Below are 24,842 nucleotides of genomic sequence, written 5' to 3' on the forward strand. Positions count from 1 at the left end.
ATATTTCTCGCATGTCCGCACAATTTGTTGCCCCTGGAATCGCTTCAGGCCTAATCGTTCAATAATCGCAGCGAAATAAATGTACGGAATCTATCCCGACAGCGAACTTGAGAAGCTGCTCAAATTACAATGGATTGGAGTCGCTTGGGAATGGATTTTCGTTTCTTTTGTTTTTGTTGTTGCTGTGAAACGGGGAGGGCTCGTAACTGTGGGGCTGTGTAACCTTAGACTTGGCCTGGGAATCATTAAAGTCATACGCCACGTTGCCCATTGCCAGCCACTTTTGTAAGCCGCTCGGCCGGTCGAAAATAATGTTGTTAAATACGAAAATTCATTTAAATTACAAAGCGTCAGCGACATACGAATGAGCGAAGGTGAAGGTTATGGTCTTGGATCGCTGAATAGTACCCCAGAAAAATGTACGGAAGAGAGAACTGTAGGGCATCAGTGTGGTCTATCAGGCGGTTAGCAGACTGTTTGCGATAATTCTTTGGACAAATATTGGGAAACACATTGGTGGCACATACACAGGTCATGTGAGAGACCCTCGGGGCGCCACACAGCTCGCTTGAATTAATTAGAGCGGCGGTACATGAAGCCAAACCATAGATAGAAATGTGTGTGTGTGTATCTATGAGGCACTGACCCAAGCCTTCGAACAAGCAACTCTTTGTAATTTTTGACATGATATGCCGCACACAGATTCCAAAGAGGGAAATTAATAAGAGAAGAGAATGAGTCGAGCGCAGCGATCATCATCATCATCATCCTCCGATCCGGCTGCGATATATGTATGTCCATACATATGTCTAAAAAAGATGATGATGATGATGATGATGATGGTGGCTGCAAAACAAGTCGCCGGACGAGGGACAGCCGTCGCCAGTCGACAACAAGTTTTTCCAATTTTCATGCACTAAGCGCAATCGGTGCTCATGATCTGTACATTAGCGTCGTGTGTTGATCGCGCAGATTGCCCCAACATCACACACACACACACCTCGAAAGGAGGCGCACACACAGACACATAATGGATGTGGATATGGATATGGAACCATAAACCAACCGTTGACTGATATGCCCGTTGTCTCCCCCAGTTATAGCCAGTTAGCGACATCCATTCCTATGCAAATTCGAGCCTAGTTTTTGCGGGGACACTCGATCCTCTATGAAGTCATCACCGTTAGGAAATGCCATTACGCAAACACAGTTTTCTGTTCGTTTTTAATTCGGAAATTATGCAAAAATACACGCCCCCTTGTATGTACCCCAAAGTGGCTGTCATTTAGCATGTGGGCGTCTGTGAGACATTGGGGGGCGTGGCTGGAGCTCCAAAGGAGCCGGACAAACAGGTGGCTCCGGATCGAAGATAGCGAGAGATAAACTGCAAATGATCTGTGATCATTTATTAGAGATCAGAGATCAAAGAGCGTAAACGGAAATGCAATCAAATTTGGAATTTGTTAGAAAGATATATAGAAAGTATAGATATCAGATGAGCGATTATCTAAAATCAGTCGAAAGTTGAAATGATCAGTTCTGAAGATCAGTATTTCAATATCAGATTGCAGATTTATCTAAAACTTATAAGATACTTCTACATCTATTGTCTTAGCGGTGAACAAACTTGATCCGCTGAAGCATTCGATTAGCGATCGTTTACGAGTGCCATATCGATTAGTCTGTTCTCTTTTTGTTGGCTCTAAACCAAGTCCAAAGCTCTGATGTAAGCTATTTTCGTATTTGACTTGAGCAAAGTTCAGATTCTCGCTTCTCATTGTTTGCTTTTCACGGCTGCCGCCTCACGTTTTTCCCTCCTGTCGGTTTGTCGGTTTGTCCGCTTGTCTGTATTTTTCCGTGCCTCCAATTTGTTGAACTTTTGTGCAAAACAAAGCAACAGAAGAGAATAAAAGATATATACATATGTGTATATATTTAAAAAACCTGTTCAACAACATATTTTCAATGTTTATTTTTTGTTTCAGCTTCAACAAATTTTTGCATCGACTGTTGGATAGGTTGAATTCTAAATGGAACGCTGGTACGCATTTGGTTTTGTTTGGATCTTGGTAATGGTATTGGAATTGAGTTTGGGTTCGGGTTGGGTTTTGCTTTTGCTTCTGGCTGATAAACAGCTGGGTTGGGTTATGTTTTGGTTGATGGCAAACAGTGCACAGACGAATGTATGGCCCGACTTTTGTTTTGTTTGACAGGCCGGCGAGAAAACCGAGAGACAATAACGAACAATTGTTAGGATAGATTGCATTTTTAAATGGAATTTCAAGACACTCCACTTTGGATACATTTATTTTTCTTAAATTTATGCATTTTACAAAGCTCTCTGGCCATATACATATGTATCTCTCTGTCGATCGATGAAAAACAGCCGCTGACATTCGAAGGTTGCCGGCTCGGCTCAGAGTCTCAGACTTCATTATAGCCATGTGCAAGTGCTTGAGTACTGTGCGTTTCAGAACTGTAATGTCAGGCGACTTCAAAGTCCAATACTTAGACCAATTATACAGGGGAAACCAGCGGATAGATTCAGCTCATGAGAAGTTCCTTCAATCTATAAATTAGACTTTTGTCTTACCTCCTTAGAATCTTGCTTCAATTACCCTATACTTTTGTAACAGACTGTAGGCACAGACTTATACAAATTCAAAGATGGAAATCGATTCTCTCTCGATCAATGCCATTGCTCTAATTGGATGGAAATTGTATAAATTTCTATTGATAATAAGTACTGTTCCAACAAGTGATACGTAATCGTTTCTATATAAACAATGATCCACGAGCCATTACCTTATTCGATTTTATTTTCCTGCCATAAAAATTACATTTATTTTTATATTTTGTTTACTCGTTTGGCTCTGGTTATTTAGACAAATCCGAATCGCAAGTATAGAAAGAATTACCCCAGTCGTAATCGTGGTCTTCAAGTAGGAGTCAGTCACAAAGAAAGAATTCGAATGATCCAGGTGTCTAATGAATCATCTTTTAACTTTTTTGGGAGTTCTCTAATGATCAAAATCAATCACGAAGACTTTGACCTTGAGTTTAGCTCTGCTAAGCCTTCTACCCACCATCTAATGATGCTTAAATTGGGCTATAATAGATCTCCAGCTATTTCACTCCCGCTGATTTTGTTTTGGCATTTGCAATGACCCAATTCCATTGGCACAGAGCCGCTGGCCACGCTTTCCCATTCCGAACTCTCCGCCGCATGGGGGGGGGGGGGGGAGGAGGGGGGATAATTAATCAGAGAAATAGAGCTTAAGTTTCACTCGGGCAGAGGTCAGGCGGCGGCGGCATCGAGCAGAAGAAGAACGAACCGAAGATCGATCGGGTGGGAACGATTGAATGAACAACTGCAGGGCATTGTATTCAAATCGAGCCGATAAATAATCGTTTAGCGAATCGGGAACAGACACGGAGCGGACATTATGTCAGCGGCGAGTGCAGTGGCAGTGACAGCGGCAGCGGCAGTGGCAGGGCTGCCAGCGAAAGCGAAAGTGTGTCAGTGTAAAGGAGACGCAAAGATAGAGAAAAAGAGATGGAGGGAGAGGGAGAGAGAGAGGCTGCTGGAGCGTGAAAGATTCTGTTAAAGTCGTTGTCACGGCGCATGCGTGCCTGCACTGCTCGGTGAAATGGAATGATCGCAGAGAGATCACCGGAGACGGAGAGAGGGAGATGCGGAGAGTGCACTCTCACAATGAAAACGAAAGAAAACGATACAAAAGGCAAACGACAAAAGCAAAGCTGATAACGAAGCTCTCTCGCGAGACTCTCCCGAAAGCTTGTCACTGCCTGTGACGACTCTCCGTGAGGGGGCATGAGTCACGAGCTATCCAGGGAGATACGAGCGTGCCACTCACACGTGCCCCGAAGATTCTAAGCGACTTAAGTGCCCCCGCAGCCTCCAGGGGTAGGCGTAAATCGTCTAAGCAAATGGCATTTTGTGCAAGGAAGTTATAAATTTGCTGCCAAATAGAATTGTGAGCGGGTTGCCGAGTCACAGGCCATGCCGCAAAAAACGTTCATTAAAGTCAGAGTCCCCACAGCGGCATTAAAGAACGAGAAATGTGAGATGTACCAAGCAGGAAGCAGATCTCAAATACCCTTTCAAAAGATGATTTGCGTAGAAAATATTAAATTGCACCCGAAGTATAGCCACACGTACTCTACAGATATGGCTAGCCATCTGCCGAATGCCATAGGATATCTAATGCACACTTTTTGGGGTTAGAGTATGCAGAGATCGAAAGCCAGACGCTAAGCTTCATTGAGAAAAACCTTTTGGGACGTGCGTGCACAATACTCAGATTTTACGACCTTCCGCAACGCCCACACGGAAAGCGTCTGCGGCACTGAGTGCACTGAGAGAAATGCAATTAGAGAACAGTCGATCGGCGAGTGGCTGTCTGGCTGGCGGCGGGACGCCCGGCAGACAGGGCTTACAGACATCAGCAGACGTCAACAAACGCCGACTTACGGCCCACACACACACGGCTCATAGCACTGGCATGGTCTGGCTCTGGTTCTGGCTCTGGCTCTGGCTCTGACTCCGGCTTTGGGTCCACATCTGCATCCACCTCTGGGTAAGTGGGTAGAGGTGGGGGGCAACCCCCGACAGCCGCAATTAGAGAGGGAATATGCGCCGCAGGCGTGAGGGTGAGCTAATACTCTTGTATCCACTTGGCCAATGAACTCTTCTCGATTATGACACCGAACTCTTTTGGCTCAATTTGTTGAACTTTTGTCAATTGCCTTAATTAAGATCGGCTGCTCTTTGGCACCGGCAGAACCAAAGCGTCGGCATCTGTGGCTCCCTACTCTGGTCCCCGGGCGGAAGTGGAGCAGTGCAAAACTGACCTCTTAACCGCCAGAGTAATGTTAATTTCAATTTGGAGTCGAGTCGCATACCAGATCTCTGGCCTTGTCGGCGGCACTATCAAAAAGTCAATAGTGTATGGGAAATCTTATCAGCCCATGTGGCTGCCCCTACCGCACTATCAATATCTATTAGTTGTTATATTTTCTGTTGGCAGTGTGTCTATTTCTAAATAAATAAAAGATGAAAGAAAACCCCCAACCGAATAAATGTCACATGAAAAACGTGACGGGGCAGGGGGACGGACACAAGCCGCAGAGCCCAAAAAAGGTTTCTTCAGATCACAATCAATAACAATATCGAATGAACTCCGACTCCGATTGCAATGACGATGGCGATGGCGATGGCGACGGCGACGGAGACGGCGACTCCCGTGGTGCCGCTGCTTGTGGTTGCCTCCTACCTCTTGTTCGGCTATGGGTTATGAAAGGTAACTCAAACTCAAAGACTTGACCTGCCCCCCTGCACTTGTATCTACAGCAACAGACGAAGAGTGTCTTCCTCTTTAAGGAGTACACGAGTGTGTTTGTTTTTCGAGTGCCAGTGAAAATTGAAGAGGCAAACAAACAGAGGGCCAGACTTGGTGACATTTGATACCACATGCGGTCAACTGCTGGCGATATCTTCCAACGGGTTCTACTATTTATAAGGCATCGGGAGTGAACCGAACCCCTTGTTGAGGAGAGGAGAGTGTCGTCACGTTTGACTTTTCGACAGCCAACACGCCAGAATGTTTAAATAAACGAAATGTCAGGCCCTTACATAAGTGGTCATTATCTGGGAGAACTGTAACTGTAGCGCGGAAACGATATACTGACAATTTCCAAGCCCTCCGTACGATCCGAATCATGATTCATTTGCACTATACATGAATATATAATTGATATAGGCACGATCGATCATGAATGGCTCTGTTAACCCAAAGAAAGCTTCGCTGTTAAACGGCCTCGCAGGCTGTTATCTAACATAGCTCTGCTAACAAAAGCAAACGTGCAATAATAAAAAACAAAGTCAATGAAAAACACACTCACCCGGAGAACACTTATGACTAATGCACTAATTGAACGAAAGCTTTGCATTTGCCCTTCCATAGTGCTACGAGATCGGCGACTATAGTACAATACCCGACTACTCAGACCTAAACAATATTATGGAAAGTTTAGAATCAAATATATTCTGGCTGTAATAGTATTAATTTATTTATGAAAAGATTTTCGTTGTAGCTATTTTTGACAATTCTCTTCTTGACTGTTTCATAGACTGTTGATCCTGAGATCTGATCTTCCTTCTACTCTTATGCAAGATATGTACATACCCTAGCCTTCGTAACGGATATATCAAATGTAAATGGTGCCACAGCATTCCAATACACGATCAAAAGCAAATCAAAGTAATATATAAAGTGGGTCAACAAACTGTTTGTTGTATCGCTATAGTGCCACACACCACCCAAGAGCATAAATTGCAAATCTCATGCAAAGCAACAAGACCTTATTTTCTCCAATCCAACCCGTGCCCCGTTGGCGGTTCCCCGCTGCCCCTCCTGAGCACAATTGTAATTTGGGTCAAAAGCCTGAAATTATGTATTATCATTAAATTTCATTACAACCGACATTTCGAGCGCTTAAATAATGTCGAAAAGCAGAAAATGCAGAAACAAAGCGAACCCGTTACACCGAACCCAAGCGAAACTCCAAAAACTGCGAAACTGCGAGCCACAATTCACGCAATGGTCCCCCACTTAGGGGGGCTGGGATGGCATGGTATGGTAGGGAATCGTGTACAGTTATGGGAACGGAACGTGCAGACCCCGAGAACAGAACCCAAATGGAGTGGCCCGTCCTGTACCGTCCAGCAGTGGCCAAAGAAGCCAAACTCTGATGGTGTCTTCTTATACGCATGTCCATATTCGGGCAAAGAAGACGTCGAGGCGCTACAGGAATGCGTAGAGCCCCCTCCCCGCCCCCAACTCCTTGGGCCCCAGTTGAGTCATCGGCCATCGGACATCGCCATCCGCTAAAAAGAAGGTTCAGTGATCCCTCCCGCTTACCAAAAAAGTCCTCCCATCTCTCAGAGGTGTCTGAATCCGATTCTATGTCCATCCTGGTATGCTGGGGCTTTCTTCCGCAGCTTCGCTTCTCCTTCTGGGGGCCAAATACTTGATTTACAATCGTATATGGCCAGAAGGCCTTGTTCAGCTCACTTCAGTTTGGATTGGTTTGGTTACGTTTGGTTAGGTTGGCTCTGGCTTTGTCTAAATTTAGACAAAGATTGCAGAGCAACTGGCACTGGCACTGGCACTGGGAATGGTTTTTTCTCTGTTGGTTGCTTCTCCTTGCAGCACTTTGCACTGGCGGCATTAGATATTCCCGTAGATATGGGATATAGATATTGTATCTAGACTGGCGCTGACTAAAGGCCTTGTCGAAGCACCCCACTCCACAGTCCGCGGGCTGGTCTAATATGGCTGCGCAAATGACTTCACTTCACTTCACCTGCGAATGCCGAGCCGAATGGAGCGGAAAAGGCAAAGCCCAATCAATGGTCAGCCGATAAGATAATGCTGCGAGTTTTACTTAAGACACATCGCAAACTGTGCAATTTTTCTTGGCCCGTTTTGTTGGTATTTCGTTCCAATCGCTAAACGGAGCGGAGCTATCTTATCACCTGGCTACACGGAGCTTCAGGGTAAGTGGCAGACAAGTAAGCAGCGCTCAAAGCCAACAACAGCTGTTCTGGCTGGGAATGTATCTCGAAAAGTTACGTTTTTCGCCAGCCAGTGGGATTCTCGGAACTCGCGAATGACTAAACCGGCTCACAAAACGCGTTGGTATTGTTGGTATTGTTGGTATTTGCTGTTTGCTCGATTCTATTTGTTTGCACTGGCAGCCACTTTTTCGTTAGATTCTCCTACACTTGCCACACACGAGGATCGGATGGGATCGGATCTGTTTGGTTTGGTTTGGATGGGCTCGCTGCAGGTTGATGGGATCGCTGATTGAATTAAATTGATCATTATTCTTCGTCTTGCCTTCGCTTCGTGTTTGGAGGCGGGCGAGGCACACACTTGTTGCGCAAAGCAACAGCGAAACAACGAAACGGAACGAAACGAAATAAAGAAAACCGAAAATTCACAAATTACAGATACAAAATGTATCTTGGTGTGCACTCTGCGTTGGGGCCGGGCGGGCTGGCGGGCGCGCTTCGTTGATTTTCCAGTTTCTAACGTGCAACCGTTACTTCTAATTGACGAAAAAAAAATACACACACACACGGGGGAGAACGCACGCATGCGCCTTGAACGACTCCAAAACTCTAGGCCGAGCCAGAGAGGTCTCGAGCTGTGTCTGCAAAGATTGAAGAATGCATTTTTGCGCAATATGGAAACTGCACCGGCACGATCGCTCTACGCGCGCAATTCAAAAGTCGAAATTTTTTGGAGCGACAATCTGTTGCTTCATTGTTCGCGGCAGAAAAATTTGTGAGATACATTGGGGCGGCAACTTGGAATGTTGCTCGGCCACATGTGTACACAACGTAGCAGCATGTTGACAAAGTATGCGCGATACATTTATTAGGTTCGATAGAATTTTTCGCTCATAGTTTTTGAGGTTCGATCAAATTTATCGCACCATTGTATCGATATATTAAATAGAAAGCCTTGCAACTTTTGTAAATTTTAAATTTTCAAGAGTCCAATCAAACGGAGTCCAGCCCGTCTACAGTCTTAAGGGAAAATCATGCATTGAGAGAGAAATATATGTTTGTGTGTGTTTGTCACAAATAGTGCCTCAGTTCTTTAAACAATGGCCGGGAGACCTGGCTGAAGACAGCTACAAGCACAAATATGGCCTTTTGTCTCTCATGCCATCTCGTTCTTGGCAGCAAAGTAAGCATAAAACATACATATATGTACATTTTACTTCAATTTAGCGAGAATACGTCTGTCTCGTGGCAGGTATATATTTCATAGTCCCTTCAAGATAAAATTTCATATATAAATTTTGAAAAATGAATGTTGGAAATGTTAGAGCTCAACTCGCTGAACGCCCGACCATATGTGGTACCAATGCGATATTATTACCAACAAATAGTATGTCTCCACTGCGGGGGAAAGGTATTATTATCAGAGCAGAGGAAATCGATCGGACTTACGAAGAATCATAATAATCCAGACCATGAGTTGTACACGGTTCGCACTACTGGCAAAGCCGACAATTAATATGGCCAAGATCAGAAAAACACAAATTGCGCTGGCAGTGAAGGACATGATAAGGCACCAGGCCAAGTTCTGCGGTTAATGGTTTGCCAATCAAAGATATTCATATTTGAAATACGTATAAACTCACCCACATCGTTCCCATTAACAAAAACATCTTCGCGCCCAAATACAACAACGAGAAAATAAGGGCCATCATCCAAACCTCTTCTTGTTTAGCTTGGAGAATAAGCTTACACACTGCAAGGGTAAGACTCGCGACTCCAATGATCAGCCCTGTAACGCCAATTATAAGGCATCCAAAGTAGAGGGACAGCAAACAGAAGAATGAGCTTAAATAAATCATTTTTCAAGAAATTACAGAATAAATTTCCACTTGTGTTTGAGTATAATCTAAAGGCACATTTTGTTGTGTCACAAATTTCACAAACGCTGAAATAGTTAACTTTTTTTTATTTATTTTAGAGGCGCGCGACAAATGGCAGCATAATAGAAACAGTTGAGGTTTTCGAGAATACAACTTAATTATGCTCAAAAATTAGCTCTGACATAGATTTTTTTTCAACGGTTCTGCGTCTAACAAGAACGCTATAGACCAGGCTGGTATCATGATTCTCCATGGGGATAAGAAGGCTTAATTGGCAATGGGAGGCTTTGAAACATATTATACGGACGGGTCTGTCGCAGACGGGCATTCAAGCGCCGCTTTCCTGAATGACAGATCAGGTTTCTTAGACAAGAATAGTATGGACCTACAATCATAAATCTATTAAATTTGCTTTCATGTCCTTGTCACTTATTCACTTTGAAAAATTGTTTATTTGGCGCGAATTCTCGTATCCAGTCGATAGTCGATATCCAGTATCGATAGCCGTTTCTTGCGATTTTCTCTCTTTTTTGGGGTTTGTTCTCTTTTTCGTGGTGGGAAATCCTCTTTTCGTGGTGGGATTTTTCAGCGCAACAATGTCCCTACATTCTACACTCACTCACTTACGTTTTCTTACATTTTACGATGCTTGCAACATTCAATTTGCATGGACCAGACTCATGTGCCGAGGAATCGTCAGCACTCTCTCAACATGGAGCGGATCGAGCAACATTCTGCATACCCTGGGGACATGGATATTATAGAATTGAGGAAATGTTTGTCATCTAAGGCGCCAATATATGAACAAACTAGTCAGTATCTGTTTTAAATCTATTTCAACGATATTTTGCAGCTTATTGTCCTCTTGCAGGGACCAAGAATTGGTATCGGGATGCGGATAATTTGAGAAAATAGCTTAAAAAAGCTTTGAAAACAGTATCTTCAGTTTAATTAATGAAATGGGGTATTCAAATGGCCATACTCCGGTTGACATATGAACGTTTTAGCGCTGAGGGTCCTACCGAATATCAAATTCGAGGAATATTGGACAGAGAACGATTAACCCATTGTCGACCAGGGGGTTTTTAAATACACTCAAAGAAAAAGCATAAATCTTTAAGATTTGTTACACAGTTTCGCTAATAGATATCTTGGGGTTTTTTGCAAGTTAAAAGAAAGAACAGAATGGATCTACAAAAAAAGTGTATAACCAGTACTATATGTCGCTGTTTCCCTTAAGGTGTTCAACTAATTAAATAAAGGGGGCTTAAGTGGGCTAAGTTCGTTTTTTTTACAAAGAAAACAAAAGCGTGTACCAAACTAAATTAATTCAATAGTTTTCATCGACTATAAAACTATAACAAGTACTCCAACATCTACTGTTCTTTGACTTGGCAATTTCCACCTTCACATAGGCGGGCGGCCCTTACGACAAAAGAGAGAAACCAATCCTGACAAGCAGATATCTTCAGGTTAAATGGAGGGAAATATTTGATAAATAATGGACGCATGCGGATCCCCACCACCTGTTAAACGCAACAGGCAGAGCCCCACCGACAATGAAGATAGCGTAGGAATCAGAGCCGTTTTATCCGATGAATACAATGAGATAGCCCTCATCAAAGTCCACAGTTGTCAACTGGAGACGAAACAGCAACTGCAGTCCGTCATCCAGGAGCTGTCCCAGAAGCTGCCCCGCTTGCAGCATTTGAAGCGCGTCCACGACCGCAATGTACTCATCTGCCCAACGTCGGACATTGGAGATGCGGAGACCTTGGAGGAGCATCTGCAGCGGTACGCCTTCTCCACAAATGTACTGCGGGCCCTCTGCCATCAGGTGAAGGTAGTCGAGGTGCCCGCCCGCATGCCCAAGCTGCGCGTCCAATACGAACAGATGATCCAGCACTGGCCCTGTAAGTTCCATCCGAACCACTACTCGGAATCGCTGCGAAATGGCAGCAACTTCTCGATCAGTCAGCGCATATTCCACAAGCGCATGGCGCAACTGTTGGCGAGGCTATCCAGGGATGTGAATAAGGACAGGCCAGTGGGCATCTGTGTGGATCCGCGCCAGTCCAGCATAGTATCTATCGCTGGTACCAGCGAATCCTACAGCGCCCACGGACATGAACATTGCAGCATGCTGCTGGTGGATTTCGTGGCGCGCAGTCAGCAGGGAGGTGCGCTGAAGAGCGACCTCAGCTTTGTCGAGGACGGAGAGAAGGCCGAAACAACGTTGCGAGGGCTGCCCAAAGCATACTACGACTACTTGAAAAAGAACGAGGCTTACCAGGACCTCAAATTCGGAGCAGAGGTGTCCAGAAAGTGTCAGCCGCAGCAGCAAGTGTTGTTGAATGCAGACCACTCACAAGGTGCCGATAATCTGACCAAGTACGGACCGTACCTCTGTACAGGCTACGATGTGTATCTTCTACAAGAGCCCTGCCTCATGTGCTCCATGGCCTTTGTGCACAGCCGAGCCAAGCGCATATTCTTCCTGCGGCCATCAGACAACGGCGCACTGGTCACACGGTTCCAGCTGCACGCTGTCAAGGAGCTCAACCATCACTACGAGGTGTTCCAATTCACCACAGACGGGAGTTTAACTTAACAAACACTTTGTTTAATGCACTCTACATTTTTTAGAATAAATTCTATAGAATATTATCAATTTTGGGCGCTGCTCTGGATGCTCCCTGTCTAGTGGGAGTGGATATCAGACCCAGCAGTTGGCAGTCTGCTTCCAGGATGGTTATGTCCTTGGATGAGCCGAGGAACCTGGTGGACAGCTCCAGATCCTTGACACGTAAGCGGACGCGCGAGCCACGCACATAGTCACTGAAAACAGATTGGGTTCCAGGTTTATCATTTCGAAATGAATAAGTTAAAGTCCCCTGCACTTACCTGCCATTGCGAGTGGGTCGCGAGCACACACAGTGGAACTTCCAGCCGAAATCTATGTACAGATCATCCTCCACAACGTGAAATATCTTGCCGCTCACCACCTTGCCTTCGGCACTGCCCAGCTGTTTAATTAATAGGTTATTACATAAGCCCGGCGGATGCCTGGAGTCAACTTACATCCACGAACTTGGAGTTGCGCAGCATGGAGGCAAACGTTTGATTGTCCAACTGCGGCTGCTCTGGCGTCGCTGGAGCTGTGTATTTGTCAAAGGCACGGGCAAAGCCACCTTTGCTGCTGCTTTCCGGATGATCCTCGGAGGATGCAGGTCCAGCCTGGGTTATTTCATTGCTAAAGGCACGTGTGGCCACCGACAGCTGGCGCCTGGACGCGAAGGAGTGTGTCTGAAGCGCGACTCGTCCAATTTTGTGCAGCAGAGACATCGTTTTAATTGACTATTATTATTTTGATGAAAAAATCTATGAAAATGGAAAACAGAACAGCTGAGCAGTCGATACACTTGGTATCGATTTGTGTTATCGCACTTGAACGCGCATCTCTAAAATTACAAAACACGCTGTCCGTGCGCCGGCCCTTTTTATTTATTACGAAATCAATTGTTAGAACTAATAAAATAACTTTAATGATGATCCAGCAGCAGCGCCAACGCATTGAGTCCGCCGTGACGGAGATGATCGACGACATGGACAAGACACACCTTCGCAAAATGCAGGTATGAGTGCCAGCCCAGTGAAAACTGACCTAAGTAACGACATTGTGCCCCCCTCTCCAACAGAACGAAATGCACCTGTGTGCGGCGAAATGCTGCCAAGATGACACCTCCAGCGTAGACAGTGTACAGCGATGTGTGGACCGCTGCTCGACTCCCATGACACGAGCCCAGAACTATGTCCAGCACGAGCTTGGCGAATTTCAGGGCAGGCTGCAGCGTTGCGTCATGGTAACTTCCAACGCGCCTTCTTAAGTAAAACATATATTCATGTTATTCTCTTTCAACAGCAATGTAACGATGATGTCAAAGTTAAAATGCCCCCTAGTCCCAGTGAGGAGCAAATCGCCAAGTACACGGATCAGTTCGAGCGCTGTGCCATCCAATGTGTGGACAAGCATGTGGGTCTCATACCCAGCATGATGAAAACTATGAAGAAAGTTCTATCCAAGGGACCTGAGGCCATACCACAAGTTTAAGTCGCTAGGAGCTGGTTGCATTTATCACATTTCCTATTACTAGTTGTTGAGTTTTTTACAATTGTCTAAATATTATAGTGTCTATAAATTCAAAAATTTTACATCACAAACTCTGTACATTTTTATAGGCAAAATTCATGTTACCTCTTTCAGTCACTTTAAGAAAAATACTTCAAATCCTGTCAGATAAACAGAACACATTCAAAAATTTTGTCGTTAAATCTGTACATACATAATTCCAAATTGTAACATTTTCGGTTATCACAATGGTGGAAAAGCAGAGGAAGCGCCTGGAGGTCGCTCTTAGCGACATGATTGAGGACATGTACCGCACCCACTTGCGCCGTATGCAGGTGAGTGCAGCCTCCATCTAGCAGAAAACCTACTGAGAACTCTAAATATATACAAGTCCAAAATGCATCGGTGCTCTGCCCGTTGCTGCGACGACGAGCGCGGAACGCTGGAGAGTGTGCAGAACTGCATTGAGAAATGCGCAGGACCCTTGATGGATGCCCAGGACTATCTGCAGCATGAGCTTGGTCAGTTCCAGAACCGTTTACAGAACTGTGTGAAGGTACAAGAATGGTTTCTATACCCAAATGATATCAGTCTTATCAGCTGAGGTATTCCGTAGGATTGCAATAGCGATGTTCGCTCGCGATTGCCGAATAATCCTAATGACAAGGACATGTCCCGATCGCAGCATCTGTTCGAGCACTGCACCGGGAACTGTGTTGACAAATACATCAACCTGTTGCCGGGACTTCTCAAGTCGATCCGTCAGACCCTGGACCGTGGTCCGCCGAAGACATCGAACTTGACTGCCCGGAGCCAAGATGCTTAGTATTTCTCGTTTGGCCCACACTGTATTCCACTTGCTCAAAATTATAAATTTTGCAAATTCCATTCAGAAATTCCCGACGAAACTGATACGCCACTAAAGGATTGTCAATTAGTCACTTATATATTAAACATTTGGTATAGCTTACACTAAAGATAGGTACATTAAGGAAACACTCTCAGGAAAAAGTGAAAGCTCCAAGTTCCAGCTTAGGAGAGAGCTCTGATCTGCTCTTCTAGCCTCTCAAGTGAGCGCTTACGTGGCCTAGTTCAAAGCTTTCACTCGCTATTACGGCCCTCACACACTAAACATCTAATAATAAAGATTCTAAGCTATATACAACAATATACAACTGTATTTGGGGGAATGCGGATGTGCAATCAGATTCAAGCTGATCTATTGCTCATTCAGTTTTGTCCGGACGCCGTACTTGCTCCAGAACGTAACCTTGGCGGTGGTCTTTTTGCAGTTGTCCTGGAAAACGGAGCACGTGTCGAAGGGTGGACAGTAGAGGTGCAGAGAAACGGAGGTGTCGGCATGACTTGGATTCTCCACACGATGCAGGCCCAAATTATCTGCGGAAGGAACAAAGCGAATCAAACGATAAGTAAAGTGTGGTCAAAGGAATCCTTTATCTGCTGCTACCCACCATTTATGTAGGCCACATCGTTGACGCCAATCGGCGTCTCGCCGATCTCGACCAGCTCCCGAGTGTCGATATCCCCCTCTTGGCTATGCGGATGGCTGGTGTTCTTGCTGACCGTGTTGTTGGGGCGATTGGGGTACTCGTAGCGCTTCTCGCGCAGATCCCCCTTCAGCATTTTCATGAAGCAGTGGGAGTCGGCATGGTCGTGCACTGAGGAGCCGTGACCCTCACCCCAGCATAGGATCAGCAGGTTGAACTTGCCGTTGCCGGCGTCGACCAGGTTGCGGGTGTAGGTGTAACGGTCAAACTTGGCGTATTTGCGCCACTCCTTGGGGTTCGACTTGTAGGAGAGCATCAGGTGATTGACCATCTCGATGTTCACGTAGTTCGACTCGAACTCGCGATGCAGGGCCGTAATCAGCTGGTCCATCGTCTCAATGACGGGCCCATACTTGAGCGGCTTCTCCAGGGCCTGATAGTAGTTGGTGGCCTGGCGCAGATACTTCTCCTGATCGACCTGCTCGATCTCCGCATCGATCTTGGACAGGGCCATTTTCGATTTGCTCTGATTGACCTGTGATAAGCAAAGGGGAAATGGGAAGGAAAATGCATCAGTCCCGCATGTTGAAGGGCATGGAAAACTACCGTGTAACTAACTTTTTGTGATTGATTTAAATGAATTACGCTGTTTTAGATCGAACGCGCTGATAGCTGATAGCTGAACGCTGCTTTAGTATTTTGTAAGTATTTCAATTAACCGCTCGATGAGTAGATTCCAAGATCCCACACGCTCTACCTCAGATCACAATTCCAACTGAATGATTGCGCCCGCTGATGATACTGCTGACACCACAATTTCTGGAGATTTGTACTCTCCATCCTCCTCCTCTACGACCACCTCCTGCCGCTTTGTAATCTTCTGCGTTCGTACGTACGTCTCAAACGAAAAAAACAATAACAAAAGCAAGAAGCTACACACGATTATCGCCCTGGAATTATCAATAGCAGATTTGCCTATATACGATCCAATCCCCCTGAATATATAGTATATATTCAATACTTATAAGTTATAACATATACTCGTACAAATAGAGGCTTAGCTCGGCTCGAATGTTGCCAGGAGCCCGCCCAACAGATGGTGTGCCGAAAATTCTAGAGCAGAGGTTAATGCCACTTAACAAATAAAAAACAAATTTATTGTTATCTCTTCGCATTCATTGGTTGCTTTAAAGATCCATAAAGACTATTAATTGATAGCCGGACTCGGATTTGCTCGGTTCTGGCTGTTGACGCATTGCCGAAAATCGAGTGGTACTTTTTACTTGTTTTCGTGTTGATCCTACGGCTATTTTCTGGGTATTTTGCTGGAATTTGTTATCAGCAAACGCCTCTGGGTTTTCCTACTAGCGAAAATGTCTAGGCTTTCTAATTTCGCTGGCCAAAAACCCAACTTTCACCGCGAATGAGGGCAAAGTTTGAGAAGTCATTAATCATTAATAGTCATTAAAATCGAGATCAAAGGACGAAATTTGAAAACAATTGCATACTTTCAGGCACCACTTACATTTCCTTTAATTGAAACTCCCTTGGCTAACCAAACCGTATTCAAAATCACCAGAAATCTCTTTGTGATCCGGGAAGTTCTTTCATGACTAAGACAAATACCGGACTGACCTTACTTTCTCCACAATAAAAATACAAATAACAATAACAACAGCTGAATAAACAAAGGTAATTAATATCTGTAAGGTATTTGGGGTTGAGTGATGATAATGGATGGATAACGACGAATGCAGCTGAAACTTTTCATTTGTGCAACAATGTCATCAACTGAACTTGAAGAGTATGGTAGTCACTTTTAATGGACAGTGCCCCTGTACACATGACTTGGCTCGAGTGCCACATCATGGACACACACTTTTTGTGAAATGAAATTTGAAAATAACACATTTTGCAATGGCCCAAAGCATTAACTGCCAGCTTGGCATCCGACTTTCGCAACAGGTTGAGGCCATAACAAAGCAGAAACTGCGAAACCAACTACGTCAACATAAGGTCTAACCAACTGAATAGGAAATCGCCTCAAAACTGTCGAAGCTGGGGGTAATTTTCAAGTTCAACAAACTGCAGTCATCTGACGTTGCAGCACAGCATCAAAGTGGGGAATGTGATTGGGAGCCAGGACTTACCATTTTGAAGATATTTATGTATGTACTAATCACAGGAATTGAACCACTTTGTATAATTTGGATACACTTTGAATAGTCGAAGAATTGGAACCAGGATCGGGATTGCACTGTTCAGTTGTTAACGGGTGTTCGGCTACCACTTGGATTCGCGCCTGCTGGGTTTGTGTGGTTTTTGTGGATATCTTTCACCAATTTATGGAAATGACGGCCTGAAAAACATCATTTTCACTCAAAACGCAATTGGAGCGACATTTCGTCGGCAGCGTCGACGACGCCGGCGCAGCGCCAGCGGCTCGAACGGCATTTTGAGCGCTTTTCGTGACCGCGAGTCGAAACGCCAGCTTCGCATCGGGGATCAGCGTTTTTATTTGTTGTTTGCTCAGTTGGTTTGGTACCAAAATTTATGCTGCCGACTCAGATATCTCCGCGCATTTCACTCGCTCAGCTATTGATTATGCTGTTGTCTCTCTTCTTTTCGTGGTTTTGTTATTTTCGATGAGCGAGAGAGAGAGAGAGCCTTTGGCTGCCACTTGAGCGGCATGGCATTCTCGGGTTGGGTTAGGGTTTCATCAGTCAAAGCCGGGCCTGGGGTCAAATAATGAGTTTGGAAATGTTTACGGCCTCGGACTGGGTGGTAAGCTGACTATGTTTGTTTTCTTTAGCTCGACACATTTGGCCTGGCTCTATTTAAAGCAATGAGTGACATGATTAATTCGAGTAAATACAAGTAACTCCATCTGAATATCATTAGCATCTTTGAGGCTCAAACGCAACGATTGTACTCAAAAATGTATCCCATCGAAAGTCTGATTAGCATAGACCATCGGGCTCGTGGCTTTCTATCTTACCGTTCTCTAGTTTATTGACCTATGAACTATTATTCTTTTGCGCATCTGTAAGTCATTAGCATACTACTAGGCAGATTTGATTCGCAAAAGAATCTTCTTTGGATGTTTTTTGCGTCGAATGATGCATCTAATAATGATTCCATTGACCACACTCATCATTATCGGAGAATGTGCACAATATGTTGTTATTTGTGAACCGTAAATTGGGGATTTTTCTTCTCTCCGGCCTTTCCACAGATCAGAACCATATCTGCGCATTGGAAACGATTGCTTCTTATCAGCAGAAAAACATATTTGTGCAAACAGAGGGCAAAGGCGTCGAAGGAAATGTGTTCTTCTCAAACATTCAATTGTATTCTATCGTTTTAAATTATGTAAAGATATAGAGAAAACAATTTACTTAAGGATTAAGTAAAGCATTTGCATACACACATTTTGGTTTAGACATTGGACTATAAATGCTTTGTAAAATATACATATTACTATAAATTCAGAATGAAGGAGTACTAATCCTCCTCATCTTCGGACATATCAAACTCAGCATCATCAAAGTCGATTATCTATAAAATTGGATATTTGCAGTAATCTGTGGATCAAATTCGGTTAATGGGTTAATGAACAAACCTCACTGTTCAAACGCTTGAACTCCGAGATGCCCGTCAAATCCTCTAGATATTTGGCTGTTTCAAAGGTTTTAAAGAGAAAGGCATGTCCCACGTTCTTGAAGGCACCTAAAACTGGCTGTAAAACGAAGGGACACGTTGCAGCTGTATTGATTTTTATAATCGCTTATAACTCTTACCGCTGAGCAGGCAATGCATTGGGCGAACTTTTGCGTGGCTGGCAGGATGTTCTCATAGTTGCAGAGCATTCCCCTCACGGAGTGCGGCAGGATGCCTAGCAGTCCTTCGGGGACCTTGCCGGAATCCTCACTCGACTGATGCCTTCCGGTTTGGGCGTAGTAGGCCGGAGCTAGCTCCCGCTGGGGATGCTGGAGCAGAGCCACCAGCAGCTCCACGGCATAGCTGGCAGCGATGTTGGAGACGCCGGGTCGTGTCACAGTGCATTGCTGATCCAGAGTACGATCTTTGAGCGACTAGAAAGAGACAGAAATAGATGGAGAAACGCTTTCACTCAACTGCACAAACAAGCTTGCAAGCTTCCCCCTGGGCAGAGCTTTTCCACATGCTTTGCAGTGTCAACAAACGAAGCCGAAAACTTGGGACCTGCGACCAAAGATGACGCCGCCACCGCCGCCACCGCCGCCACCGCCGCCGCCTCCGTTCGGTAAGACACCTTAGCGTGCGAGAGCGCAACTTTTCTGTTTGATTAGTTAATAACAATTCTCGTACATTTAAAACAAAGTCAGGCGGAGAACGCAATGCCGATTTGGGCTGGTAGTGCTTGTGCAACTGTTTTTCCCCTTTGGGAGTGGGTTTGCCGCTGATTAGATAAAGTTTCGGCTCTCCATTGGACACGCTCTCCGAAAGAAACCTTGATATTGTTTTCATTTGTTCGGGCGCTATAGTGCCAACAGAGAGCCTGAGAAGTTAGATTCCCGATTCGCGGACACCTCTAATAGAACATTGACAATAATGCTAACGGAATTCGCTGGCAACCTGTCGCATCCGCTGGAGTTTGGGCATGTGCTGGAGATCGTCGCCAAGACCATCGATGAAGCCGCCAGGTGAGCACCGCTCCGAATCAGCATAGGTTGACGGGAATACGCATATCTCAGTACATGACTAATAGAGTGTAGAGCCATTTTTCTTATCGTTAGCTGCTGATATGAATAATGCTCCTATTATAATGGTTCCCAGGTTCCACATAGACCTCTCCACAGCCAAGAGCACCGTGGATCCGGATGCTGACATCGGTCTGCACTTCTCCTGCTACTTCCGCAATGATACGATCGTGCGCAATGCCCGCGTGAACGGAGTCTGGGGCGAGGAGGAGTCGGCGGTAATGGACACCGTAACGCTTCCGAATCCCATTGTGAGCGGCGAGTTCTTCATGGTCTACATCTTGGCCTGGGAGGATAGCTTTCACATTTCCATCTACAGCCAGGATTTCTGTACGTTCCGCTATCGGATGCCGCTGAGTGCCATTCGGCGCCTCGGACAACTTAAAGGCCTTCAGCAACGATCAACCCATACTGTTCAGTCCCGGCCATGTGATTGTGCTAACGGCTCGCTGTTCCGCCAACAAGCGGGGCCAGTTCATCATTAAGTTCATGGATTCGGACACCAAGCGCGAGGAGCTGCACTTTAGCATACGCTTTGACGAGCAGCTGGTGGTGCGAAACTCCATGGGCAAGAACTTCGAGTAAGTCTGCGCAGTAGTCGCCTGTTTTGGCATTTTTCTAACAGCTCCAACAACCATTCCAGATTTGGAGCCGAAGAGCGTCATGGAGGCTTTCCGTTCAAGTTCAATGAGCAGTTCAAGCTGGCACTGGCCTTTACGGAACGCGAAGTGCTCACGGCTGTGGATGGATTCAACTTCTTCAGCTATGCCTGGCGCACTCCCAACGCCATGTTGAACTTAGTGGGCTTTAAAGTGACCTGCTTAAATGGCCTGGTGTTGCAGATAACAGGCGTGGATCATCTGCAGACGGGCGACCCCACGTGCACCGCCTTCGAGAAGTACTCGCGCCACGACTACGAGTGTGTCTAAAGTGGAGTCCATCGATTGTACCAGTGAACGAAGTCTGAAAATAAATGTGTTAAACGTCAACAAAGTTCACTTACATTGCCGGGCGCCGTGACATCGTTGCAAAAGTAGCATCCCAGTTGATTGCCATTGATGCACTTTAGTCCCACGATTTCCCTCCCACTGTCGCCGGCCACATCGCGGCTGCTGCCATGCCGCATCACCAAATAGCTGTCGAAGCCCAGCGCCGCATTGATGACAATCTGGAAAGGTACCAGCGCCAAACAGAAGGCATTTGGCTTGTGAGATGATCTCAAGATTTAGATCTGGCACCAGGCGCCACTTCATCAACTTCAAGTTGAGGTTTACAGAGTTCTCGGCCAGTCTGTAATTGAAAGTATAAATGTGTAAAAAATTAAAGCCTACAATTGACAGCTTACTTGGCTGGATCCATACTATCCCTCATGCAAACCATTCGCGGACCCATTTTCCCGTTTTTGTTCAATTCCCAGCCAACAAATTTCACATCTTCGGTTTGGTATAAGTCGCAGGCCTCGGTTTGAACTACATTCCATATCAGACTGTCGTCCATCTGCATTTGTTGTTTGTAACGTAGTCCCAGAAACCTGAGTGATTTCCCAATAAAACTGGGACTACGAATTTGAGTATGAAATTATATTAATTTCAGAATTAGCAATTAAGGGACTACACTACTCACTATCGTTGCAGCAGAAAGGCGGCATAGTTCCGCATCAACCAAGCAGGATGCTCGTACTCGCTGGGATCGGCAAAACCAAAGTAATAGTGTTCCACCTCCTTCTCATCCAGAGAACTCAAGTTTCGAGCCTCGACGACATCCTCTTGATCGTTGGCATACAGGATGAAGAAGTTCTGCGCGTCGGGTGGAAGCGTCTGCAGGGCTTCTACATATTTGCTGCTATTCGACAGATCCTTAAGTCTCGTACCGGCTCCCTGTAGCTTAAGTGTGGGCGTCAAGGGACACGGAAAGGCGAACCAGTAGTAATAGCTGTGGCACTTGAGGTCCGCAAAGGATAGAACAAAGAAGCGAGTCAACAGACTGGGATCACTCGCCACCCGGTCGCTGCATTTCACTCGCTCAGCTATTGATTATGTTGTTGTCTTTCTTCTTTTCGTGGTTTTGTTATTTTCGATGAGCGAGAGAGAGAGCCTTTGGCTGCCACTTGAGCGGCATGGCATTCTCGGGTTGGGTTAGGGTTTCATCAGTCAAAGCCGGGCCTGGGGTCAAATAATGAGTTTGGAAATGTTTACGGCCTCGGACTGGGTGGTTAGCTGACTATGTTTGTTTTCTTTAGCTCGACACATTTGGCCTGGCTCTATTTAAAGCAATGAGTGACATGATTAATTCGAGTAAATACAAGTAACTCCATCTGAATATCATTAGCATCTTTGAGGCTCAAACGCAACGATTGTACTCAAAAATGTATCCCATCGAAAGTCTGATTAGCATAGACCATCGATGCCGATTTGGGCTGGTAGTGGGTTTGCCGCTGATTAGATAAAGTTTCGGCTCTCCATTGGACACGCTCTCCGAAAGAAACCTTGATATTGTTTTCATTTGTTCGGGCGCTATAGTGCCAACTGAGAGCCTGAGAAGTTAGATTCCCGATTCGCGGACACCTCTAATAGAACATTGACAATAATGCTAACGAAATTCGCTGGAAACCTGTCGCATCCGCTGGAGTTTGGGCATGTGCTGGAGATCGTCGCCAAGACCATCGATGGAGCCGCCAGGTGAGCACCGCTCCGAATCAGCATAGGTTGACGGGAATACGCATATCTCAGTACATGACTAATAGAGTGTAGAGCCATTTTTCTTATCGTTAGCTGCTGATATGACTAATGCTCCTATTATAATGGTTCCCAGGTTCCACATAGAACTCTCCACAGCCAAGAGCACCGTGGATCCGGATGCTGACATCGGTCTGCACTTCTCCTGCTACTTCCGCAATGATACGATCGTGCGCAATGCCCGCGTGAACGGAGTCTGGGGCGAGGAGGAGTCGGCGGTAATGGACACCGTAACGCTTCCGAATCCCATTGTGAGCGGCGAGTTCTTCATGGTCTACATCTTGGCCTGCGAGGATAGCTTTCACATTTCCATCAACAGTCGGGATTTCTGTACGTTCCGCTATCGCATGCCGCTGAGTGCCATTCGGGCTCTGGAGATACGCGACCAAATACAATCGCACTGGATCATCGCACCGTCTTCCCCAATCCGTGGCCAGCCATACACGCCTCGGACAACTTAAAGGCCTTCAGCAACGATCAACCCATACTGTTCAGTCCCGGCCATGTGATTGTGCTAACGGCTCGCTGTTCCGCCAACAAGCAGGGCCAGTTCGTCATCCATTTCATGGATTCGGACACCAAGCGCAACGACCTGCACTTTAGCATACGCTTTAACGATCAGGTGGTGGTGCGAAACTCCATGGGCAAGAACTTCGAGTAAGTCTGCGCAGTAGTCGCCTGTTTTGGCAATTTTCTAACAGCTTCAACAACCATTCCAGATTTGGAGCCGAAGAGCGTCATGGAGGCTTTCCGTTCAAGTTCAATGAGCAGTTCAAGCTGGCACTGGCCTTTACGGAACGCGAAGTGCTCACGGCTGTGGATGGATTCAACTTCTTCAGCTATGCCTGGCGCACTCCCAACGCCATGTTGAACTTAGTGGGCTTTAAAGTGACCTGCTTAAATGGCCTGGTGTTGCAGATAACAGGCGTGGATCATCTGCAGACGGGCGACCCCACGTGCACCGCCTTCGAGAAGTACTCGCGCCACGACTACGAGTGTGTCTAAAGTGGAGTCCATCGATTGTACCAGTGAACGAAGTCTGAAAATAAATGTGTTAAACGTCAACAAAGTTCACTTACATTGCCGGGCGCCGTGACATCGTTGCAAAAGTAGCATCCCAGTTGACTGCCATTGATGCACTTTAGTCCCACGATTTCCCTCCCACTGTCGCCGGCCACATCGCGGCTGCTGCCATGCCGCATCACCAAATAGCTGTCGAAGCACAGCGCCGCATTGATGACAATCTGGAAAGGGTCAGAATGTTACGCTTTTACTCTACGTGGGCGAAGTACTCTCGTTTGCACCTTCTCATGCGCCGCTCCAAGCAGTGTAGGTAGCCAGCGGCTCTCGCGCGAGTCAGTGAGCAGAAAGATGACGTCATGCGCCTGCACTTGCTGCTCAATCAGCAGCAAGTTCTGCTCGATGGTGTGGCCCGGCATGGGTATCTCCAGCACATGCCCTACGGTCTCGTAGTCACGTAGTCTTAAGGCGGCTGTTGTGGCCTTCATCCGATTGCCTGCCACGGCGTCTGCGTGCGTATAGAGGTTCTGGTGGACTGGATTGGAAAATCCCACCTTTCCGTTATCCAGCAAAGTTATGTGTTTGAAGCCCCAAGACTACAATTAATCAATAATGGTAAATGGCACGGTAATAATACGGTCGATGAGTAGATACCAAAAGATTGCGAGCTACTGCACAGCCCAAGGTACCAGCGCCAAACAGAAGGCATTTGGTTTGTGAGATGATCTCAAGATTTAGATCTGGCACCAGGCGCCACTTCATCAACTTCAAGTTGAGGTTTACAGAGTTCTCGGCCAGTCTGTAATTGAAAGTATAAATGTGTAAAAAAGTAAAGCCTACAATTGACAGCTTACTTGGCTGGATCCATACTATCCCTCATGCAAACCATTCGCGGACCCATTTTCCCGTTTTTGTTCAATTCCCAGCCAACAAATTTCACATCTTCGGTTTGGTATAAGTCGCAGGCCTCGGTTTGAACTACATTCCATATCAGACTGTCGTCCATCTGCATTTGTTGTTTGTAACGTAGGCCCAGAAACCTGAGTGATTTCCCAATAAAACTGGGACTACGAATTTGAGTATGAAATTATATTAATTTCAGAATTAGCAATTAAGGGACTACACTACTCACTATCGTTGCAGCAGAAAGGCGGCATAGTTCCGCATCAACCAAGCAGGATGCTCGTACTCGCTGGGATCGGCAAAACCAAAGTAATAGTGTTCCACC

General features: G+C 45.8%; 7 protein-coding genes and 2 pseudogenes across 10 annotated transcripts in view; 5 read left to right on the forward strand and 4 right to left on the reverse strand.

Moving 5' to 3' along the window:
* LOC108159815 overlaps nt 1–8,374 on the reverse strand; it is a 41,853-nt gene extending 33,479 nt beyond the window's left edge. Inside the window, exon 1 of one of the 2 annotated variants that reach the window (XR_001775356.2) lies at nt 6,945–8,374. Coding sequence is in view for 1 of the 2 variants with exons in the window: in XM_017293385.2 (XP_017148874.1) it covers nt 6,945–6,996 (52 nt within the window). In the remaining variant the exon portion in view is untranslated. The remainder of the gene's footprint in view (nt 1–6,944) is intronic. The other variant, XM_017293385.2, reaches the window with a different exon arrangement.
* Nucleotides 8,375–8,807: 433 nt separating this feature from the next.
* On the reverse strand, nt 8,808–9,521 carry LOC108158345. The gene is made up of 3 exons (XM_017290584.2): nt 9,244–9,521; nt 9,050–9,185; nt 8,808–8,998 (listed from the first exon to the last, which is right to left on the reverse strand). Exons 1-3 carry the CDS (start codon nt 9,457–9,459, stop codon nt 8,922–8,924), a joined length of 429 nt encoding a protein of 142 aa, XP_017146073.1. The 5' UTR covers nt 9,460–9,521; the 3' UTR covers nt 8,808–8,921.
* Nucleotides 9,522–10,746: 1,225 nt separating this feature from the next.
* Nucleotides 10,747–12,147, forward strand: LOC108158979 (probable inactive tRNA-specific adenosine deaminase-like protein 3). Its single transcript, XM_017291823.2, has one exon. The coding sequence runs from the start codon at nt 10,982–10,984 to the stop codon at nt 12,089–12,091; it is 1,110 nt and encodes a 369-aa protein (XP_017147312.1). The 5' UTR covers nt 10,747–10,981; the 3' UTR covers nt 12,092–12,147.
* LOC108158983 (28S ribosomal protein S28, mitochondrial) lies at nt 12,082–12,921 on the reverse strand. The gene is made up of 3 exons (XM_017291828.2): nt 12,562–12,921; nt 12,385–12,506; nt 12,082–12,318 (listed from the first exon to the last, which is right to left on the reverse strand). The coding sequence occupies exons 1-3, from the start codon at nt 12,823–12,825 to the stop codon at nt 12,135–12,137; spliced, it is 570 nt and encodes a 189-aa protein (XP_017147317.1). The 5' UTR covers nt 12,826–12,921; the 3' UTR covers nt 12,082–12,134.
* Nucleotides 12,922–13,701, forward strand: LOC108158982 (protein FAM136A). Its single transcript, XM_017291827.2, has 3 exons — nt 12,922–13,115; nt 13,179–13,343; nt 13,403–13,701. The coding sequence occupies exons 1-3, from the start codon at nt 13,026–13,028 to the stop codon at nt 13,589–13,591; spliced, it is 444 nt and encodes a 147-aa protein (XP_017147316.1). The 5' UTR covers nt 12,922–13,025; the 3' UTR covers nt 13,592–13,701.
* Nucleotides 13,702–13,834: 133 nt separating this feature from the next.
* Nucleotides 13,835–14,779, forward strand: LOC108158984 (protein FAM136A). Its single transcript, XM_017291829.2, has 3 exons — nt 13,835–13,944; nt 14,001–14,165; nt 14,226–14,779. Exons 1-3 carry the CDS (start codon nt 13,858–13,860, stop codon nt 14,433–14,435), a joined length of 462 nt encoding a protein of 153 aa, XP_017147318.1. The 5' UTR covers nt 13,835–13,857; the 3' UTR covers nt 14,436–14,779.
* LOC117185769 (cysteine dioxygenase type 1-like) lies at nt 14,537–24,834 on the reverse strand. 3 transcript variants are annotated; one of them, XM_033390764.1, is made up of 9 exons: nt 24,747–24,834; nt 24,469–24,681; nt 24,269–24,413; nt 23,899–24,210; nt 23,674–23,838; nt 18,918–19,211; nt 18,740–18,856; nt 15,082–15,652; nt 14,537–15,007 (listed from the first exon to the last, which is right to left on the reverse strand). In XM_033390764.1, the coding sequence occupies exons 1-9, from the start codon at nt 24,779–24,781 to the stop codon at nt 14,829–14,831; spliced, it is 2,031 nt and encodes a 676-aa protein (XP_033246655.1). In that variant the 5' UTR covers nt 24,782–24,834; the 3' UTR covers nt 14,537–14,828. The 3 variants fall into 3 exon arrangements, with proteins under 3 accessions (XP_033246655.1, XP_033246656.1, XP_017147308.1); XM_033390765.1 differs by lacking the exons at nt 23,674–23,838; nt 23,899–24,210; nt 24,269–24,413; nt 24,469–24,681; nt 24,747–24,834 and adding an exon at nt 20,863–21,084; XM_017291819.2 differs by lacking the exons at nt 18,740–18,856; nt 18,918–19,211; nt 23,674–23,838; ... (2 more) ...; nt 24,469–24,681; nt 24,747–24,834 and adding an exon at nt 15,736–15,950.
* LOC117187875 lies at nt 19,414–20,846 on the forward strand (annotated as a pseudogene).
* Nucleotides 21,724–23,657, forward strand: LOC117187874 (annotated as a pseudogene).
* Nucleotides 24,835–24,842: the final 8 nt, after the last annotated feature.

Source organism: Drosophila miranda, chromosome 3 (genome assembly GCF_003369915.1).
Source record: "Drosophila miranda strain MSH22 chromosome 3, D.miranda_PacBio2.1, whole genome shotgun sequence".
NCBI classification, from domain to species: domain Eukaryota; kingdom Metazoa; phylum Arthropoda; class Insecta; order Diptera; family Drosophilidae; genus Drosophila; species Drosophila miranda.

Coding starts and splice junctions, on each gene's coding strand:
- LOC108158345 (XM_017290584.2), bottom strand. CDS start 9,459: ATGATTTATTTAAGCTCATTCTTCTGTTTGCTGTCCCTCTACTTTGGA. Junction 9,186..9,243: donor TGTTAATGGGAACGATGTGG/GTGAGTTTATAC, acceptor CATTAACCGCAG/AACTTGGCCTGGTGCCTTAT. Junction 8,999..9,049: donor CTGGATTATTATGATTCTTC/GTAAGTCCGATC, acceptor TTTCCCCCGCAG/TGGAGACATACTATTTGTTG.
- LOC108158979 (XM_017291823.2), top strand. CDS start 10,982: ATGGACGCATGCGGATCCCCACCACCTGTTAAACGCAACAGGCAGAGC.
- LOC108158983 (XM_017291828.2), bottom strand. CDS start 12,825: ATGTCTCTGCTGCACAAAATTGGACGAGTCGCGCTTCAGACACACTCC. Junction 12,507..12,561: donor GCAACTCCAAGTTCGTGGAT/GTAAGTTGACTC, acceptor TTAATTAAACAG/CTGGGCAGTGCCGAAGGCAA. Junction 12,319..12,384: donor CGACCCACTCGCAATGGCAG/GTAAGTGCAGGG, acceptor ATCTGTTTTCAG/TGACTATGTGCGTGGCTCGC.
- LOC108158982 (XM_017291827.2), top strand. CDS start 13,026: ATGATGATCCAGCAGCAGCGCCAACGCATTGAGTCCGCCGTGACGGAG. Junction 13,116..13,178: donor CACACCTTCGCAAAATGCAG/GTATGAGTGCCA, acceptor CCTCTCCAACAG/AACGAAATGCACCTGTGTGC. Junction 13,344..13,402: donor GGCTGCAGCGTTGCGTCATG/GTAACTTCCAAC, acceptor CTCTTTCAACAG/CAATGTAACGATGATGTCAA.
- LOC108158984 (XM_017291829.2), top strand. CDS start 13,858: ATGGTGGAAAAGCAGAGGAAGCGCCTGGAGGTCGCTCTTAGCGACATG. Junction 13,945..14,000: donor CCCACTTGCGCCGTATGCAG/GTGAGTGCAGCC, acceptor AATATATACAAG/TCCAAAATGCATCGGTGCTC. Junction 14,166..14,225: donor GTTTACAGAACTGTGTGAAG/GTACAAGAATGG, acceptor GGTATTCCGTAG/GATTGCAATAGCGATGTTCG.
- LOC117185769 (XM_033390764.1), bottom strand. CDS start 24,781: ATGCGGAACTATGCCGCCTTTCTGCTGCAACGATA. Junction 24,414..24,468: donor GATAGTATGGATCCAGCCAA/GTAAGCTGTCAA, acceptor TTTCAATTACAG/ACTGGCCGAGAACTCTGTAA. Junction 24,211..24,268: donor CAGTAGCTCGCAATCTTTTG/GTATCTACTCAT, acceptor GATTAATTGTAG/TCTTGGGGCTTCAAACACAT.